The sequence below is a fragment of the Phocoena phocoena genome, chromosome 4 (genome assembly GCF_963924675.1).
Source record: "Phocoena phocoena chromosome 4, mPhoPho1.1, whole genome shotgun sequence".
NCBI classification, from domain to species: Eukaryota; Metazoa; Chordata; class Mammalia; order Artiodactyla; family Phocoenidae; genus Phocoena; species Phocoena phocoena.
This window is the reverse complement of record NC_089222.1, coordinates 51,724,299-51,746,180: the sequence shown is the minus strand read 5'-3', so window position 1 is coordinate 51,746,180 and position 21,882 is coordinate 51,724,299. Positions and strand designations below refer to the sequence as shown.

Below are 21,882 nucleotides of genomic sequence, written 5' to 3'. Positions count from 1 at the left end.
CCGCAGTGACTGCATGTTATTGAAGCTTGTTTCCTCCTGGCACTGAGAGGTCTTTCTCCTCTGCTTCTCAGACCAAAGGTCTCACACTAACTCCCACCCCACCCTCTGCTCTTCCTCTCTTCTTCTGTACAATATGGACAGTCCTCTCAATAACTTCAACATTCCACAGCTTCATCCACTTAAGATCTTCCCCAGGTCTGCCTCTCCTCCATCTCTTCATGCCTCATTACTAGGCCTCTAGTAGAAACTTTCACCCAGATCCCTTGCTAGGTACATAGGCATCTTATTGGGCTGAATGAGCAGTGTGGTGTCACTAGTTCTAAAAGTTTCAACATTTAAACTTGATTTGAGTTTGAAACAGTGTTTCAAAACGCATGATAATAAAAAATACAGTCAAAGAGAAATTCTCAGGAAACAGATCAGTTTAAAACATTCTTATAATTTAGTTTTATGTACTTCTCACTTACAGCAATTATTGCTTATATCTAAATAGAAAATATCATTTAGGTATTACAATACCTTAATCCATCATATGACCTCAAATTAACCTTAATTCTTCAAATTTAAAATTACATAGTTCAGCAAGTCAATCTAATGACACATCTGTAAATTGTTAAGAAGAAAAAAAAACAATAGATTAATTCCAGGTGAGATGGAGTAAGCACACTCCACCGAGACGTCTCTCCCACTGAAGGCAGCTATTAAACCTGGACAAAATAAACAGCAGCTATTTAAGAAGTCCAGGAAGGAAACAGCAGCTGAAGGACTTGGGGAAGAATTTCAACTATCACCAAACCAGCAGTGAATTTACCATTTTTCCCCTCCTTTACTCACTGGATTAGACTCAACGGCGCAGCCTGAAATCCAGGAACAGACATTTGCATGGGCAGAGAGCTGCCTGGCTCAAAAGAAAGCAAAGAGTCTCTGAATGGTCAGAGTGAATGGGGGAAAATTCCCCCATTCCTCTTTTTTAATTTCTTTTCTACACTGTCTCATTCTCCAACCCTTAGCCAGTTCCATCATATTAACAGCCTAAAGAAGAAAAACCACATGATAATACTCACTGATACAGAAAAAGCATCTAATGAAATTCAACATATGTTCATAATAAAAATTCCCAGCAAACTAGGGATAGAAGGGAAATTTCTCAACTCAAAAGGGGCATCTGTAGAAATACCTGCAGCTAACATTACACTTAACAGTGAAAGACTAAATGAAAGATCAGAACAAAGCAAGGATGTCTACTCTCACCACTCCTATTTAATGTCAGGTACCAGTCCCAGCCAGCGGGGGTGGGAAAAAAGGCACAGAGATAGGAAATAAAGAAATATACTGCAAGACACTGCTGAGACTATTGAAGACCACCTAACTAGACAGACAGAGATATACTGTGATCATGAATTGGAAGACTCTACACAGAAAAAATGTCAATTCTTCCAAAACTGGATCTATAGATACAACGCAATTCTAATAAAATTCCAGCAGGATTCTTCTTAGTAGATATAGATAAGTTGATTCTAAAAGTTACGTGGCAAGACAAAGGAACTAAAATTGCTAACACAAATCTGAAACTAAGAATAAAGTTGGAAGAATCACACTATCTGATTTAGAACTTACTATAAAGCTTACTATAAAGTATTCAAGATAGTGTGGTATCAGACAGACACACAGACCAACAGAACCAACACATATGTGGCCAACTGATGTTCAGAAATGTGCAGAATGAATTCAACGAAGAAAGAACAGTCTTCTTAACAAGTGGTATTGGAACAACTGGGTATCAAAAGGAAAAATAAATCAATCTCAATCTAAACCTCAGATCTCATTCAAAAGGAAGGGAGGTAATGGGTTGCTTTAGATTGCTGTTCTGCTCAAGACAAAAAAATTGTGAGATCTGAATCATTTATAAGAATTAAAAAATAGCTTATAATACACAAGTATCAAGATGCAGAAAGAAATGTAGATTTAATATTTACTTTTGTAAATTCATTTTCTTCACAAGGCCTCCCCAGTATTTTGGTAGGTACTAGGTTCCTAATATCTGTAGCTCTAGGGTTCTCTGACCTTTTAACTGGGAAGTATTTGGTAGGCATATCGAATGTCAGCCATACATACATACCCATACACACACACACACACACACACACACCAAGAACAAGAATATTATGGTAGCATTTTAACTCTCTTTAGCAGTGAAGCCTTTCTGGCTACTCTGCTCATCACTTTGGTGACCTTGGGGAAAGGATCTAACACCTTTAAGTAACAGTTTCCTCCTCTATGAAATCTTCGCTGCATTTACAAATAGGATTACTTAATTAAGATAAGGAATATGGGAAGTACTTTTTTTTAAATAAATTTATTTATTTTATTTATTCTTAGCTGCGCTGGGTCTTCGTTGCTGCGCACAGGCTTTATCTAGCTGCGGTGAGCGGGCTTCTCATTGCAGTGGCTTTTCTTGTTGCAGAGCATGGGCTCTAGGTGTGTGGGCTTCAGTAGTTGTGGCACGTGGTCTCAGTAGTTGTGGCTCGTGGGCTCTAGAGTGCAGGCTCAGTAGTTGTGGCTCACGGGCTTAGTTGCTCCGCGGCATGTGGGATCTTCCCGGACCAGGGCTCGAACCCGTGTCCCCTGCATTAGCAGGCAGATTCTCAGCCACTGCGCCACCAGAGAAGCCCAGTACTTTCTATTTTTAATATTTTATACTTTGCCATACAATCAGAAAAGGATTCAAGGTGGCTAGAAGCACTTTGGTGAACTTTAAAGTGCTACTTTATGGAGTTACTATTTTTATGGCTTCTTTTAAGACCGTATTCCTCCCTAGAGCAGTGAAGAAAATGTGTTGGGCATCTATAGGAGTGGCACTGTACTGGGCACACAAACGTACATCTTCGTTTTAGTTGTATTACTACCACCACTTCACTTTATTACTTGAGGAATTTGCTGATACGATCTATGTTTCTCCTTCTTCTAAATTATGGCCAAGGACCCAGCAATAGCTAAAAGGACTGCCTTCTCAGAAGGTGAGATAACACCTTAGAAACAGATGAAAATGTTAATAACCACTGCAGCAAACAGCACCAAGAACTTGCTCTGTTCAAGGGACTATGCTATGAAGTAGGAACTAGTACAGTTGCCCCTCAGTACCTGCAGAGGATTGTTCCCAGGACTCCTGTGGATACTAAAATCCATGGATGCTCAAGTCCCATATATAAAATGGCACAGTTCAGTCGGCCCTCTGTACCCGTGGATGCAGTGAGATGAGTGTTTTCTATCTATCTAATCTATCTAGGCCACACCACGAGCCTCTCAGGATCTTAGTTCCCCTACCAGGGATTGATCCCACGCCCCCTGCAGTGGAAGCGTGGAGCCCTAACCACTGGACCACCAGGGAAGTCCCTTCTCTTGCTTTCAGAGCTGAGGACACTGCAGTTAAACTCAGGTTAAATAACTCCATCTAACTGATACAGTGGCTACTAGGTGCTGAAGTCTAGATTTGATACTGTCTCTAATTTCTACCCCAACCCTAGGAGGAAGGAATTACTCTATTTCACAAGTGCAGGAACTGAGGCCGGCTAGGTTCAGTCATTTGCACTAATCTTCACAGCAGATATAGGTCAGATCTGGGTGTGAACCTGGTCTTTCTAGGCTCAAAGTCTTCGTGCATTCTGACACACCCTTCCCTCCAAGCATAATTTGAGCCAAACGCAGCTTCTAATCCAACCAAAAGATAATTTTAATTCAAACCACACTTCCAGTTCATCAACTGCCTTCTGCCAATGAAACAGACATTTAGAACAGTCAAATTTATCTTCACATTAGTAAAACAACTTTTGGCCTTGGAATGAACTGCCTAGGTTTTAAAATACTTGCTTCAATTTATTCAAATAACAAAATGTGTTTCAGTAAAAATGCATGGAAAACATTTTTCCATGTAGCTGATGTACTGAGCTAATGGTAAGCAGTTTTAATGATAAAGTAGCACTCAAAACTGAAATAGAACTGAGGAACTGATCAAATGAGGCCATGTCTTCTAAAAATATTAAGAACTCTTAGTCTAGGAGGCTGAGAAAACTGAACAAGGACTAAGGTAGTTAATATTTCTTTTGTCTTGGGATGAAAAATGCAGTGTGTGAAAATAATTGTGAAAATAATTTCCTAATCCCAGTGAGAGCTCACCCAGGACTGATAAAAAAAAAAAAAACAACACTAACCTGAGGAACAGTTCTAAAAATTCGCCTCAGAAAAAAACGATTTTCAAGTTTTATTAAATTAGTCTATCCCAAACCCAAACTTGAGACATTTTCTCTTTACCTGAAGTAACATGTTAATCTTGACATTTAGATAGGACCTGCATTTTTTTTTTTTTTAACATGCAATATGTATCATTTTCTGAAATCTTAAGCTCTACAAAGTAAGTACAAGGGAAATGGAATTTGGCTTTCCAATTCAGGGAAGTGACTTAATTCTGAGAAGATCTACCTTGGCAGGACTAATGTGAAAAATCTCTTTAAGTATCTAGAAGTCTGCAATATCCATCAATACACTGATAATACTGATTAAATAAAGAAGTATATTCTTTATAAATTTTGATTGAAAATCCACTATTAAAATATCTTCTAATTTTAGATGCCAAATACATTACTGCTTCAGAAGATCATAGCCTAACATAATGCACTTTACACACACACTCTCTCTCTCTCTCAAATGACACTACGTATATGCCAAAAGAAGAATGACTTTGAGAACTGGGCAAGGTGACTTCTCAATCACAATTAGCCGTCCCAGTACTCGGGATGCCTCGAGTGAGGGGACAGTGAAGACAGCACCCCCCTTCCTCCATGAAGAGCTGGGGTAAGACAGGCCTAAGAAGCCAAAGATGGGCTTTTTTTAGCCCACCAATCTACCTAATCATCCAATTAAGAAGAGGAAAATATGAAGGAGTATCATCTTCAGATAACTTCTGAGGAAATAGTAAATAGCAGCTTAAACACAGAAAACCTCTTCAGGGGAAAAGATGTGTTCAGAGTAAAGTCACTCGGAGAAGGCTCCCTGGAAGGGTAACCTTAGCTAGCTCAGAGTCATCCCTCCCTTTAACCAAGCTACTTCTGACAGCTCCTCAGAGACCAGTGCCACATTCCGTCTCCAGGCACTTAGACCTGCTTTTCTTCGTGCCCTGTCTTGGCAGGAAAGAAACCTTAAATGTCTCCTGTGGCTTAAAAGATAATGCCAGATTCCCACACACATTTCTACCTGTAATCTGGTCATAACCCATCTGCCAGCTCCTTTCTTCCCTACCCTACCAGGCATTAGCAACAGATAATTTATTGAGTGCTTACTTACCAGGTGTCAGGTCCCACACAAGGTGCCTGAAGTCTAAAACATGACAACCCTACTATGTAAAGTAATTATCCCTATTTTACAGATCAAAGAACTGAGGCACAGGGAGCCTAAATAGCTTGCCAGAGGTCACAGAGGCACCAAGTGAGAGACTCAGGATTGATGTCAAGGCTGTCTGACTCCAGTCCACTACTTTTAAACTACTTAGAACTTGTCCCCTTATAAAGCCCACTTCATCTTGTTAGAATGAAATGAGTTATGGTTCACTTCTTGACAGGTTTATGTAGTGCTTCACATATACTAAGGATTCAACAAATGTTATTTTCATCCGCATTTTACCGAGCAAAAACAGCACAGCAAACAAATCTACCTTAAGTTTTAGTTATCTGACAGCTCAATATGAGTCAGACATATAATGAGGCTGCCAAAAAAAGTAATCTTAGGTGACCTTACTGACTGCTCAATATGGAGAACAGGGAAGGTGACAGTCTTGCTCTGCTCTGAGCCAGCCAGACCGTTCCTGGAGGTCAGGGCGCTACTCATTAAAGAGGCCATCAAGAAACAGAAATCACCCGATGAAGAGGATTGAGGGGGTTATAGAAAACCCATGCCAGTGAAGACAGACCTGAATGAAGAGAAGATGGTTGAGTAGGAGACAGGTGAAGTAATAAGATAATGATGTCTAGGCCCTAGGAGTGGGGCTCAGACCTCTGTATTCTGCAAAACCTCTCCAGGTGATTCCTAAATACATTAGCATTCCAGAATCATCGCTCTAGGGCAGAGTGCTCAAACTTTTAACATGCATCAGAATTTCCCGCAGGGCTAAGTAAAGCACAGAGTGCTGGGCCCCACCCCAAGGGTTTCTGATTTGTAGGCCTCCAGTAGGGCCTGATACATTGCATTTTAATAAGTTTCCAGGTGATGCTGATGCTCTGGGGGAGAGCCCAGGATCAACTGAGTAGATTTTAGCTATAGAGGGGTTTTGACAAAATATAAGGGAACCTCTATAGAAATAGAGTTATCCACGACTGGAATGCACTGCCTGGCGAGTAGAAGCTGAAAACACTGCTCCATCACCGGAGATGCTCACGCCAGGGTGCCGGGAGGGGGTGACACCAGGCAATCGTGTCTCAGCTCACAAAGACTATGGCTCCCTGTGGCAGGAAGCATGCAAAGGAAACCTACGTCTCTGTTTTCAACAACATTTTTTCCTCTGCAAACCAAAACACAAACTCAGTTCTAAGCTTCAAAGTAATGTCTTTAAAAATATCACTGTAATTCCAACCAAATTCTATACAGGGTGTCAGCAAGCCAGTGGACAGTTTGGCAGGCACCAGTGGAGAAGGGGTGGATCCATTTCTGTGTCAGTAGGTTGGCTGGAGAGGGGCACATTTCTGTCCCAGCAAGACAGAGAAAGAATATGCTTCGTGTGAGAACAACGTGTAACTGCTAAACGTTAAAAACAACAACAACAACAAAAACCCAAAGGAAACAAGCCCCATTGCCGCTTAAAATGTTTCTTTCCACATTTTTATCTAGAACATCATGATCTGTTCACTTATATTTTAACCAATTTATGGGACAAAAAAAGGTGAGGTAAAAGTTGATTGGACTAAAATTATACCCTTAGTTTCCTGAAATACGCATTTTGTATTTCACCACAGTTACTGCAATTGTGTTTTTGAAACATAAAAGAACAAGACTATGGGTTGACTGGAGTTCTACTATGGAGAATCCAATTAGGTGCTATAGAAATAAAATTCCTTGAGTTGGACAAAGATGACCTTAAATGTGAGACATCCAATTTACTGACTGATTGGCCAGCAAATACTCTGGCTAAATCTTTTTTTTTCCTTTGCCAATAACACAATATGACTTAGGGCCAAAGATCTGTCTTTTCTAAAGCTGTACATTTTTCATGCAATCTGTCTAAAATGATGTCTTCCAAGCTACCCTGTAAGGTTAAGAGGTGACATCCTCCCAATGTGACTTTCCATGTTCAGCTCAATATAGCTAGCCTTGCATATTAATACTGAAATGAATGATTTATGCTACATCCATTAAATACTTTTTAAATAGATTCTTGAGGTTTCACTATCCAAATCTAAACTGTACATTACTAAACCATTTCATCTTCTCCAAAACAGAATTAACCTCTGAGGTACTTTTTAACATGTCTTTCATCAACCACTTATGTGGAAGGTATTCTTGATAATTTCCACTGTAACTGGCATTTCATCAATAAGCAAAGATCCCCTAGGTCAGTTCCTTCATTTGAGCTTTTGACCTCTAGATTTCTTTCTTGAAGTCATTCAACTATACATTGACTGATAAACATCAGCATTCCTCCAATATCAATCAACCTTCTAAAAGCCGTAAAGTTTTATAATCATTTAAGCCACCTTTAAGGTATGCATAATGGCAGGAAGCAGCAAAATTCTCAGGCTGACACCTTGCCCTAAAAGTCCTTTTATGATTTCTGACCCGAATGTTCAGAGGACTGACCTGAGGATCTGAGTCCAGTCTGCGTAGACATGGGGTGGATCACACTGGACAAAAGACCTTTCAGTGAGCCCTGAGCCAGTGGCTTCTTCATAGGATTTCTGGCCTGAGGAATCCAAGTCAGGCAAGGTTCTGGACATGCAGTCTCTTAGAAAGAGCTAGGGGATGACATTCATTTGGTCATTTCCCCCCAGAGATACACCTCATGGTCAGGTCTCCTTAGAGCATCACCACTGGGGAATGTCCCTGAGGTCAGGCTCTGGGTTTAATTCTCCTCTGGATTTCGTCAGCACCTGATTAGAGTGCTCTGGACACAATGGTCAGTCGGTATTTGGTTAGCAAACGAAGGTGGTGGCTGGTTTTCTGAGATTGGCTACAATGCTAAAAAGGAAAAAATGCCCTTGGCCTGCCTCTTCATCCACAGTAAGTCATACCGTCTTTATTCAGTTTCTAACTTGATTCCCACTTCAAACCATCCTGATCATTCTGAACCCTGGGTCTTCCTCTCTGAAACGCCAACAGGACTCTGTACAGTGTTATTTTCAGCCTGTGAGGTCACAAGCATCTGCTATCTTAGGTTGCTGTTAAGTGTCCCCCAACTCCCTGAGTGCTCTGAGGGCAAAGACAGTGTTTATCACTATTTCATAGACCCACAGTACATAAGTACTGTGCCCCAGAGATTTCTTAAAAGAAGGAAAGACTAAACAAAAAACTGTCACTGTTTTGAAAAGCAAAATGAATACACTTATATGCATCATTCACAAAAGACCTGGTAAGAGAGGGAAAGCAGAGATAACATGCTTAGGCAGGATGGAACTTTTGTATCTTACAGCTGTTAAGCTGGTTTCTTTCTTCAGTTTCTGGGGATAAAAAAAGGTAGTCTATTAGATTATAACATTAGAAAACACTGCAGAAAAAAAATAAGTGAAAGGATAAACCCTTTTCTAGCAGCAAGTTTACCTGCCTGCCCTTCATTCCCCCTGCCCTACCCCAAGAAGAACTAGTTTTCCAGGTGAAGATCTTGGTGATGATGAAAATCACAATCCATGTTACTGTGCGCTTGCTGTGTACTGCTGGGCTCTATACAAGCATTTAATATTTGTTTGCTCACTCCTTACAACATGCTTTTGAGGTAAGTAATCTTGTTCTCCTCACCCTGTGGAAGCAGCTGGGATGCTGAGAGGTTAAGTAACTTGCCCAAAGACACCGCTAAGGACCTGTATCTGAATCTGTGCTCTACTTCACCCTGAGAAGCCGTTTAATCTCACAAAGGGCACTGGACTAACCAGATGGTTCCTGCACTCCTCTAACACTAATCCTAAACTTCTGTTTTGGTCCCCCCAGCTGTGGCACCCTGGGGACAGAGTTAAATGACTTGAAATCTTAAGAGGCTATGTTGAGAAAAAGGTGTGTGAGAAGAGGAAGGTAAGGTGCTGGCTCCCTGACAGGAACTCTGGGGAAAAGAAAGAATGCAAGTGGTAACTGAGTTTTGCCAGGTGGAGTGTGATGTAACATCTTTTCACTGGCCCCTCATGAAATTCTGAGGAAAAGCTCCATCACAAATGCTCTGTAACAGTGTGTGTCTGCTTTGGGGGATCAGAAGAATGGCAGAGCCCTGCTTCAGAGGTGGACCAAGTACATGCTGGGGACAGAGGGTGTCCATAGTGATGAGTCACAGTAAAAACACGAGGAAAAGTAGTTTATCAAAAAAACAAGGAGGAACTGATTTGAAATGGTAGGTGAAATTCCCCCTCAAGGGTTAGGATTTGTATCAATTTATAACCGACTCATAAGGTAAAAAGTAGTACAAGTTTTTAAGCTATATTAGCATTTGGTATTCAAATATATTAAGAGTGACTAGAATTCACCCATCTGGCCTTTAGGACCTGAAGGGTCTGTAGCCCCAAGTGCTGACGTGTCCATGCAGCTTTATTTCAACTTTCCTGCACTCACCGGTAGGTGGTTTCCGGAAGGAGGTCTTTCATAACGTGGGTGGTGGTATTGCCCACAGTGATGCTAGTGTCTCCAAGATCAATATTATAAGCAAGGATGTCAGATCCATTATTGCACGGTTCTTCCCAGCTCAGTACAAGGCACACAGAAGGCGGATCAGGATAGGCGTTGAGGGTCTCCTCCTCCAGGACACACAGAGTGGAGACAGGGTCAGGGGCAGATGCTGGCGTCTGGCAAAGGACAAGCTCACTGTATGGTCCTGCTCCAGCTTGATTAACGGCCTAAAAAACAGAACAGCAAGACAAAGGCCACATTATCCCATGAGCACATTCTAATGCCTACACATTAGGCGTTAAATAAGTCTAAAGCAACATACGATTACTGCTAGAAATGGAGGTAGAAATAAATCCTCCACAATGTTTATGTTAATACCGCTTTCTAAAAAATACCAATCACATCTTCTCTGCTAATAAGAGAGAACATCGCCATCACCGTTTCTTATGAAAAAGTTTAAAAATCACACTTTATATTTGCATAGCCCACTTCAGTTTATGTATTGTCTTATGCAATCTTCACAATAACCATCTGAGGTAGATAATATATGGCAGGTATTCTTATCTGCCTTTCACAGAGGAGGGAACTCAAAGTCAAATTAAGTACTCAGGCCCCAGATTTAGATGCCAAGCTGGGACCAAAATTCAGTAATCTGACTTTTAACTCAAGTGCTGCTCGGAAGAGCTATAGGAATTTTAGAGAAGATACCTACTGTTTTCCATGTGAATGCTAAATTCGTACCTGAAGTCAATGCTCAGCCCTCATCTGACTTTACCTGAGCGTCACCACTGACACCCGATCACTCACCGCTTTCAAATCCTCACTCACTCGGTCTCTGGGACCATCTTCTTGTTCCTACTTTGCCACTGCTGCTGCGTCTCAATCACCTCTCCTGGCTGCTACTCGTTACCGGGACCTTTCAGCACTGGAGGGCACCAGGCCGTGGGCCTTGCACACCTCTTTGTCACCTCTGCTTAAACTCTTGGACATCGCATCTTGTCTCAGGGAAATATAATGCCATTTATATCCTACTCCCAAATTTATTTGTGTAGCTCAGACCTCTGCCCTGAATGCGAGGCTAGTGTATTCAACTGCCTACTGAATAGTTCCACTTAAATGTCAAATAGGCATCTCAAACTTAAGTGTCTGTACAGCTCTAAGACTCCACCCCATTCCTGCTCATCAAAAACCCCACTGTACCTCCTGTGGTTCTCCCCATCCTTCAGGTTGTTCAAGTCATTATCTCTGAGTCACTGTTGGACATCTTTCTTCCTCTCATACCCCTGCCCAAAGCATCAGCACATCCTTTCCCAGCCTAGTCCAACTACACTCTTTCATATCTGGTTGCTGTAATGACCTCCTAACTGGTACCTGTGTCAGCCCTTGCCCCACAGTCTGTATTCACTGTCCCTTTCAATGGCCTCTCACCGGATACAGAATAACCTCTGAAGGCCTCACAACTGCCTATAAGACCCTATCTAATCTGCTCACCGCCACCACCTTCCCAAAGAACCCAGGACCGCTCTGCCTTCATCGTCCACTACCCTCCCTCTCACTCGCTCTGCTCCAGCCACACTGGCCTCCTTGCTGTTCCACAGGGACACTAAATTTGCTCTCATCTCAGGGCCTTTGCAACTTGCTGCCCCTTCTGTCCACAGAGCTTTTCCCCAGACATCTACACAGCCCATTCAATCGTATTCTCAGGCTTCTCTCGAGTGTTGCCTTTTCAGGGAGACCTCTTTGAACACCATATTAAAACTTATAGTCACCCCTACCCCAACTCCCGTGACCCCACTCATTTCTTATTTCCCTTCTCTGCTTTTATTTTCATCATAGCATTTGTCACCAGTATAGCATATATTTCATTTAATTACTCCCTGATTAGAATGTAAGTTCCACAAGGGCAAGGCTTTCGGGTTCACTGCTGGAGCCCTGGCAACTAGAACAGTACCTGACACAGAGTGTGTGCTCAATAAATGTTATTAACAATATTTTTTTCCTTATAAGAACATTTGGGGACTTCCCTGGTGATGCAGTGGTTAAGAACCCGCCTGCCAATGCAGGGGACACGGGTTCGATCCCTGGTCCGGGAAGATCCCACACGCTGTGGAGCAACTAAGTCCATAAGCCACAACTACTGAGCCCACGTGCCACAACTACTGAAGCCCGCGCGCCTAGAGCCCGAGCTCCGCAACAAGAGAAGCCACGGCACCGCAATGAAGAGTCGCCCCCTCTAGCCCCACGCGCAGCAACAAAGACCCAACGCAGCCAAAAAAAAAACAACCAAAACCAAAAACATTGGCAACCACCTTACAAAAAAATGAAGGTGAAGTACTCTAAAATCTCGTTTACTTCATGGGAGAGCTGATGAGGACAAATTACAATACAAAAGGAAAGTGGTCTGATCTCTTAAATCAAAGTTTCACTATAATGTCTGTGTATCAGTTAATTTCAAAGAAGCAAGCTAAGAGCATTCATTTGCTATCAAATCACTTCTGAAACCCTTCTGTAATATTTTTTACATCAAGTCCTATTTCATGACAACACCAACTTTCTGGTAAAATTTTTATGTCACAAGTTAAGAGTACAGTAAGTCCCCTACATATGAATGAGTTCCGTTCCAAGAGTGCGTTCGTAAGTCCAATTTGTTCAAAAGTCCAACAAAGTTAGCCTAGGCACCCAACTAACACAATCGGCTATATAGTACTGTACTGTAATTATTTTCACACAAATAATACATAGAAAACAAGCAAACACAAAAAATAAAGAAAACATTGTTAATCTCATAGTACAGTACCTTGAAAAGTACAGTAGCACAGCACAACAGCTGGCATACAGGGGCTGGCCTCGAGTGAACAGGCAAGAAGAGTTACTGACTGGAGGAGGGAGAGGAGGTGGGGGATAGTAGAGCTGAAGGGTCGTCAGCAACAAGAGACGGAGGGCGAGCTGCAATTTCACGTGAACTAACTTACGTGACTGGACGTGTGAACGCACGTTCGCAACTTGGAAAGTTAGCAACTTGAAGCTTCGTATGTAGGGGACTTACTGTATATATTTAGAGATTTTATTTTTGGATACAAATTTATCACAGGGGCAGAAAAATAAGATACTGTGGAGCCCAACTTCCATATCAACTAAGGCTTTAATCACCATGTAACAGAAGGAAAAGAACATGGCTTTTGGAGTTGGAGCTTTGTTCACACCTGGATTCCATTATTTACTAACTGTGTGATCTTAGGCAAATTAACATCTCTGTTTCCTCAGATGTAGAATGGGGATAGTAACACATAACTCAAAGAGTTATTGTAAAGATTAAATCTGTTAACATGTCAAATCCTGGCAGAGTATATCAGGCCAGCTGTCAGTGCTTCACTTCCCTCCTTCTCCCTGGGAAAATCAAGAACAAAATAGCAATAGCAATTTTCCTAAACCAATTTTCTTAAAACAAAACAACAATGAAATACTTTATTTTGAACTCATTTTAGACTTACAGAAAAGTTGCAAAAATAGTGCAGAGAAATTTCCATATAATCGCTCACCTTGCTTCCCCTAATATTAATACCTTACATAAGTATGAAACAATGATCAAAACCAGGAGATTAACATTGGTACAACGGTATTAACGACGTACAGACCTTATGTAGTTAGATTCAAATCTTACCAATTTCCGATAATGTTCTTTCTCTATTCCAGGATCCTGCCTAGCTTTGTTCTAGCTTTCTCGAGTTATATCACTTATTATATTACCAGTTTACAACGGAAACAATTCAAAAGAATCTTACTAAAATATAAGAGTATGTCTATAATATACAATATGCTTCATGTGAACAGAATTACTTGGGTACATGGTAATTAAAATATTCAAACAAGAAATGTTCCACCCAATTTTTATAAAACACAGTATAGGTAACACAGTGATTTAATTTTTAAGGCACCAAATAGTCAAAAGAACATTCATCTTTAACCTGACTTTGTAGCAGTGTCAAATGAAAACAATTCAGATTTGGTCTATAGGTATCAAGAAATCAATACAGGTTGGGGAGACCCCTTTCCTGGCAATACTTCTTTAGCATAGCAATGGCCTTGAAAGTGCTATCCCCTTCATAGGGTCTGACTCATTTTATGACAATTAAGTATAGACACTTGAAAGTATTTACTATTGTTGACAGGGAGGCAAGATTATTATGCAGGCTCTATTCTTACCAATGTATCTTTTAAAATGCAGTTTTGGGAAGTTAATGCTAAGTGACAACATATACCCCGAAAAGGAGGTAGAACATTTTAAAGAGACACCAAAACTCAAAAGCAGATTGAAGTTGTTTCCTGTGATGGCGAACAGTTTTTATTTATATGCTGCCTTGTTCCAAAAACAGGAGTGTAGCACATAATTTAACCTCTTCCCAATGACTCAGCATGGCTGTTATAAAGCTCAGATAACGTGCTATGACCCTGACTCACTGATGAATGGTTAATTACATCCCAGGCCCTCCATTCTAGAAGGAAGGTGTGCATAATGAAAGAGTTTAGCCGGAAATGTTTATGACAAAACAGCCTTCAGAATTCAACAGAACAGCTTCAGTTGATCTGGAAAGTTAACTTAAGAAGGGAATATTTTCTCCAAAGAGGCCCGAGGCCCAGAGACACTGAGAGTAGATGGGCTTGTAATAAGCAATATGATCCATGACTTAAATCAGGTGGAAACCTAAATCCGGCATCTTTGCTTCTTTATCTATTTAAATCTAAACATGTATGAAGAAAGAATTCTTCAAGGTCAAGAACCACAAGTGATTAATCTTTGTATCTCTCCTTTTCATCATCGGTATCATCCTTTGATTCTGGCACAAAGTGGTGCTCAAGAAATGTTACTGAACAAATGGAAAGAAATGAACAAAGAACCCTGTTTTCTCAGGACAATATGGTTTTTCAAAGGGAAAAAAAATATTTACCCAAGTCAATAAAATGAAAGTAAACCCATGACAATTGTCACTCTTAGGGGTTAGGCTAGGAGCCAATTATTCTTCATGTTATTCTATTTGGACCCCCAAGCGGAAGCTTACAGATATAACAAGCCTTGTTAATGGTCACTGGGACGTGGGAGGTGGGTCTTAACAACTGAACGCAGACTGGTTCTAAATACTCTAGTGTTTGTTTTTGGCTCCATTTAACATCTGGAATGGGAAGTTTTAAATGTTTTTTGCCTTTTGTCTAAGTGGCTTTCCCACCAAAATGTGCATCTCAGAAAATTCATACAGAAGGTGTCTTCCCTAAGAAGCTGTGCCACCTTTGCCTTGGACTCGGTCCTTCATTCAGTGAATTAACCAGCAAGCAAGATGTAAGCGTGGTGAGAAGTACAGTGGAGATGATTCTGGTTTTGTTCCTACTTTTTAGGACCTCTTGGAGAAGTAAAAATTAACTGTAAGATACCAAAACAATTACATTTATTTTTATTTAAAAGGACTCTTTTTTTCCATATCGCCCCTCCTGATGGCCTCCATCACGAGCCTTTGAGTAAGTTTCCCAGAGTCTATCATGGAACACCAGTATCTGTGAGAGATGCCCGAATAGTGTCAGCCTACCTGTAACCTACAGCAATACTGTGCAGCAGGCAACAGATCCCTCATTTCAAAGCCGGTGTCTGCCCCATGATAAATGAGTTCTAAGGATTCTTCATCTTCTCCCCACTCCAACCTGTACTCTGAGATATCAGCACCAGAGCTTTCAGGACTCTGGAAAACAGAAATTTAAGTGGTTAATTTCATTGAAAAGAAAATCCTATGATGTTTGTGTTCAATTAACTAAACCGAGAAAGAGAGCAACATGCCTTAGGATATTTCAAATACATGAAAAGAAAAGCATGAAAAAGATACTCAATTTCCTCTCAATTCTGACCAGTGGTAAAATTTCCATAACTCTTGGCAAGCGCCAAGGCAGATGACTGTGTAAAACCTATATGTGAACTTAAGCTTTGTGGGTCCCTCATAACTTGCACTGGGGGGCAGATAAAGTAGAAGAAACAAACTGATGCAGAACACGTGTCTGACTTACCTCCCAACTCACTAGGACACATCCATCAGGCGCAAAAGAGATACAAGGTGCTTTGCACTGTCCAGGAGGCCCTGCAGCCGTGGTAATTTCTGAGACATCAGAATAGGGACCATACTGAAAGAGAAAAACACATGCGTGCTTGTAGGGGTGTGTGTGTGTGTGTGTGTGTGTGTGTGTACACAAGCTTATAACCAAACAAGGGCTAAGCTAATGCCATCATCAATACAATTGATTAAAAGTATTACCTAATGGTCTTCACTTTCAGTTGAATATGTAGGTTTTCTTCTAACATACATTCGCTAAGTAGTAAATGTCTATTTTATAAATATATGTATTTTTTAATTCAAAAGGATTAGAAAGTTGGTTTACTAAACATTTTTGCTGTGACCTAAGAAACAGAACATGCTGACTTTTGCTACATCACAGCATTCTCCTTTAATTTCTCAGAAGGCTTCAAAGAAAACTAAGTCAGATGCACACTGCAGTTTAATTTTAATGCCCAAAAATCTTCGTGGGATTGTTGGTTATCAAATTTTGAGTACTTCTTCTAGTTACTGGTATTTTCCATTTTGAAAACCAATGGTCCTGTTAATGTTTTCTCAGCATGTCTCCCACCATCTCCTCTGAAGGTTTACACTGCACTCCTCTCCTCCACCACCATCAGTGACCACACTGCTCAGAGCCAACCACCGCTACAGATTTAAAACACGTCGAGAGAACCATCACCACCATGTTAACGGTGGAATATGTGATACTTCAATGAGTTGGGGCAAAGAGTAAAGTAATTTTCAGGTTAATGAAGTATGTGACTATGTTTTTCAAAATGGAAAAAAAAGATTAAAAAAAAAAAACCCCAAACCTCTCACATTTTCTAACAATATAACCTGCAAATATACTGGGGGTGGGGGAGAAGCTCTCTGAAGTGGCCCACAGAAGGTGATTATGAGTCAAATATATGGTTAACTTCCAATGCAACAGAATTTAAAAACAAGGCTGAAGATACTTTCTTTATATGATAAATTAGTGAATGGAGAAAGTAAAACTCAAGTCAGCCCAGTTGCACATTTATCTTTTTTTTTCTTTTTAACAGCACATTTATCTTTATCATGAAAAGATTAAAAAAAAATCCCTCTGAAAAAATTGATGGGGAGAAGCACCAGATCAACAGTAAAATAGGATTTCTTCTGCAGCATCAGTGATCATCACCATCCATCCTCTTCTTTTTTTTTTTTTTTGCGGTACGTGGGCCTCTCACTCTTGTGGCCTCTCCTGTTGCGGAGCACAGGCTCCGGACGCGCAGGCTCAGCGGCCATGGCTCACAGGCCCAGCCGCTCCGCGGCACGTGGGATCTTCCCAAACCAGGGCACGAACCCGTGTCCCCTGCATCGGCAGGTGGACTCTCAACCACTGCGCCACCAGGGAAGCCCCCATCCTCTTTTTACTTATCAAAGTTTGGGTGCATAGGCTTTCTTATCTTCTCACCAATACATTTTTATTGTTTAGTTTTGTGTGTGTGTGTGTGTGTGTGTGTGTGTGTGTGTGTATTTTAATTTAAATACCTGTATCTGAAATTCTTTACTAATGGGCAATTAGAAGAAATCCAGCTCCTGTTAAAGGCTTGTGATCATACTTCAGACCGAATGTTTTCATAGTCAGCATGGCTAACACAAAACGGACTAAAGACAAACATACTTTGCTTCTGAAAGGCGTGAACAGGACCGCCGAGAACTAGAAGAGTCACTGTCAACTTCTTGTCACTGTCAGTGGGCTTTCTTACTTGTAAAAATCTCATCAATTAATGACATCCATTTATCTGCATGGAGTGCATCTATACACACCACTGGCACTCTGTGGGGCTTTAGCAGCGGTTTGCTCTACCCACACCCTTCTACCTTCTTTTATGTTTCTGCCCATCTTTGACACACCAAAAAGCCCTGTAGTTTCTGGGTCACTTCACTCTCATTATGAATTGCCCCCCAATCCATATCACTCTGCAATTAAAAAAAAACAAAAACCAATCACCTTTGTGGATATAATATAGACATACTCTTCCAATCTCTAACAGCCCACCTCAACAACTTCAGATGGAGTAGTAAGAAGGACCCGAGAGTTCTACAGTTTTCACTTGAAATAAACGAAAACAAACAAAAAATATATATATATACTGGCCTCCCTAGCCTCTACCCCAGTCCAGTTTTAAAAACTGATGTAAGACACTGCTGGGTAATTTAGACAATATGATAAAGAAATATTATGTAGTCCTAGTTTCCCATAACTAATTTATACAGTCGATGAGAAAATAGGAAATTATTTTAAAAACTACCAAAAGCATCTAAAGGGTGATGTTGTTATTAATCTTGAACTCTATCTTAATAGAATGATATGAGGACAAAAGAAACAAAATTTCCAGTGTTGGGTCTACGTGAAATCAAAACAGTGTATCTTCAGAAATCAGATTTTACATACACTTCTTTAATGGTTGTCAAGGTTGGACAGATACTGCTAAGGACTTTAGGAGGGTAGAAACAGAAGTGCCGGGACCTTATATTTCTGTTACGGTGTATAAGTGTGTACTCACCCCTCCATCATTCAGAGCTCTCACCCTGAAGCGATACATGGTTCCGGGAAGTAGGTTGCCAACGGTGCACTCAAGCTCGGGCCCGTGGTACACCTCCGAAGCTACATCCTCGGGTTCCGTCATCTCCACGCTGTACTCTGAGACCTCACAGCCACTTTCAGAGGCAGGAACATCTGGGAAAGGAGAATGTTTTTCATATCAGAACACTTTTGTGTTTCCAATTGACCCTGTCACGCCTCACTTTCCACAAGGCTTGCAAAATATTATGTAGGTGGCCTGTCCTCGATATTTACAAAAGAAACCCCACTCCAAAAAAATAGATATATAGAAGAAAGTTTTTGAATGATGTTATCCATACTTTCCAAAGCAAGTACGTTTAATGATATTAACAAAATTCCAAAACTGTAGAACTTTTAGGCAATTCCTTTATATTCTAATGCCAGGTAAACACAAGAAATAGAGGGGAGAAAATCTCCTTAACTTGAAACCAAAGGACACATTAAATCAAGTTAGAGGACCCAAAACTGGCACACTATCTTACTTTAGGCATAAGTGATGGGGAACAATAGTCTGACAGCATTTTGCAGGTTTATATTTGCAGTTTTACATGCTTGTAAATTGTTGACCCGACAGGAAATGCTAATACAGTGAGTCGATACAGTAAAACACCAGGACCCACACTTAACAAGGCAGCAAAGATGAGGAGGAATTAGATGTTACCTGATGAACTATTTCTTGGTTTAACCTCTAAATTGAGCACAACTTTTATTTTATGAATAAAGCTGAAAAATTCCTGAAAAGACTGGCTGCTCTGAAACATTTTCTATAAAAGTGCCCTCTGAGGGTAGAGGATGAACAGCACGTGTGGCACCAACAGGAATATAGGAGGGTGAGTGACAACGTGGCGAGAATACAAACCCAAGCCCATGTACATTGAACAGAATATGGGCATTTTCAATAGAAACAAATATGGTTTTCAGAAGGAAGACCTGGAACTTGATTACAAAGCATGAAGTCTTAAACTCAATCTCCACTTGTCCAAATTGGCAACGTGAAGATGTGTTCACTCACCCCACTCTAAGTGAACTTCTTTGTGCTTTGGTCTACCCAAAACCCTCGGTGGGCGACACTGACCTGGTGCAATGCTTAGTGTGCGAACAGGGAGACTTTCAGAACACTGCAGGAGAAATACAGGAGAGAATCATCTCTTAGTTACTTTGAATTTATTAGAGCTCTATATACCAAGCAAATTCCACCCCATACCTGCAAATGCTTCCAAAGAGGGTTACACATTGAATGTTTACACTTTTTATGCAATAAGATCTTCGTCTCTGTGGGGTGTGTGTGTGTGTGTGTGTGTATGTGTTTGTTTTAAGTATGGACATATACCGCATACAGCACTGGTAAAAATAATGATTTCTGATGTCAGATTTGTAGGCTGACTTTCTGAGTGTTGTGTATCCTAAGCACACGGTTATTTTCCTTTAAACAAAAATTAGAGACCCTTCACGAGGACAGAAGAGAGCACAAAACAACAGCTGGATGAAGTTCTTAAATGGTGCCATAAATGGCCAACCATCCACATACAGAGCAGAAAAGCAAATAAAGTCAATATTAATCAACTGAGTGACATTAACCAGCAGGTTCTGTTAATACTAAAATCAGCAGGCCTTCTTTTTTGCAGGATCTGGTTGTGTAAGCCTGGTCGTATGGAAGTTGACCCCTTTTTGAGACAGGAGGAGCATGGTAGACCTATGCAGCTCAACCAAATTCAGCCTCCCTCCTGAGGAGACGAGGTGCAGAGGAGATGTACTTAAGCATTCAAGCCGCGCTGCCGCTTCTGTGCAGGCTTGTGCAGCACCTCGCATGTAAGAGGAACTCGCTGATCACCTGTAGCTTTGATGTGGACATCCCCACCCTGGGAGGCACTGCATAAACCTCGTCTAGGTGGACCTTTTTTTTACCTCAGAATTCTGTCTATATGGACAGTCTAGACATCACAGTACCACTATCCTTGGGGGGGAAAGAAAATAAACATAAAACGACGTCAGAGGTGGGCTGAGTGGCAAAATTCAGCACCTAATGGCAGGTGTTCTTTTGAAAAGTCAACCCAGTACAGGGTAACAAGGTTATAAGCCACCACTGCGCGTGCACTCTCTCTCAATACTAATGGTTTCAAAACCACAGTGTTAAATCTCTCTACAATGAAAACATCTTTTACCATATTGCCTCTCACTCACTTTCTGAATGTTAACACCATCTAGATAATAACTACTGATATCTCATTTCTAGAGCACTTCATGTGTACATGTTATGTTGTTTTGAGCCTATGAGAACACTGTGAAGTTGAAACCAAGTTTCCTGATGTGTTGAATGGTTGGTCTAAGGTCATATAAATTGTAGACAATGGTGGTGATCCTTTTGTGATGTATAAAAATATTGTCATTATGTTGTGGACCTGAAACTTATGTAATACTGTAAGTCAATTATACTTCAATTTAAAAAAAAGAAAGAGCAAGAGAACTGCTGCTGCCTACAGATGTGTAGGTTGGGCACTGCGTAATCACAGGAGGTGCCTTTCAGCTCAGTCATCATAGATTTATGTGGCTTTTACAATAATTTTCCAGCAGATGGCAGCGAAGTATCTCAAGGAAGGTGTGTCTCTCATTTTCACAAAACTGCCAGATGTGGTACAAGAAAAGCTGTGCTGGAGGCCATATCTTTTTTTGCTCTAAATTCTACGCTTTTCTATCATTGCAATAACTGAGGCCCACCCCCTTATTTATTAGCTAATGCAAATTGCAGACCACCCTCAATTTTCAACTGTCAGGTGATCATGCCAAAGTCTTCTGAGAAATTAAGTGAGGGATGTACTTGGAAAGCAGCATAATTCAGTTGAGAATCATTTGGGTCTATCTTTTTATACCCACTAAAGCACAATTCGGAAAACTCTGAATTCATGACGTGATACCATGGCAGGCTGCATTACCAAGATACATTTTTAAACAGCAATGTATTCTGATGTTATAGATGGGTTGTCTGAGTTGGACCAAAGATGTTTACTTTTATACTGAAACAAAACCAACCTGACTGTGTCCACCAGTACTTATGCAGCATGCTCGGAGTTTGTACAAAGTGCCTGGTTTCAAGTGGGTGAAAGTGTACTCTGTAGCCGACCCACTGTAGGCCACTTCCCACTGACTCGCTGCAAAACAAGACCCGTGTATGAGATTATGCCTTTTGTAAAAACGTAACAGTACCAACCATTCCTGATAAGCAAAAGCTCTAAGTGGTTTCCATGAAAACCAGCATCTCCTATTCTTTCTTTTTTCCTAAACAGCCACAGTGCCCTCTTTCCATCTCCTTTACAAAGTTAAATACTAAAATAACATGGAGTCATTTTTAATACTTAGTAC

General features: G+C 40.8%; 1 protein-coding gene across 1 annotated transcript in view; it reads right to left on the bottom strand.

Annotated features, from left to right (window-relative positions):
- FNDC3B (fibronectin type III domain containing 3B) overlaps positions 1-21,882 on the bottom strand; it is a 290,599-nt gene that overhangs the window by 35,458 nt on the left and 233,259 nt on the right. The window contains exons 16-21 of the mRNA XM_065876048.1: positions 21,553-21,671; positions 19,538-19,643; positions 18,467-18,639; positions 15,889-16,002; positions 15,420-15,569; positions 9,790-10,070 (exon numbers count right to left, since the gene is read on the bottom strand). Coding sequence (XP_065732120.1) covers positions 9,790-10,070; positions 15,420-15,569; positions 15,889-16,002; positions 18,467-18,639; positions 19,538-19,643; positions 21,553-21,671 — 943 coding nt within the window. The remainder of the gene's footprint in view (positions 1-9,789; positions 10,071-15,419; positions 15,570-15,888; positions 16,003-18,466; positions 18,640-19,537; positions 19,644-21,552; positions 21,672-21,882) is intronic.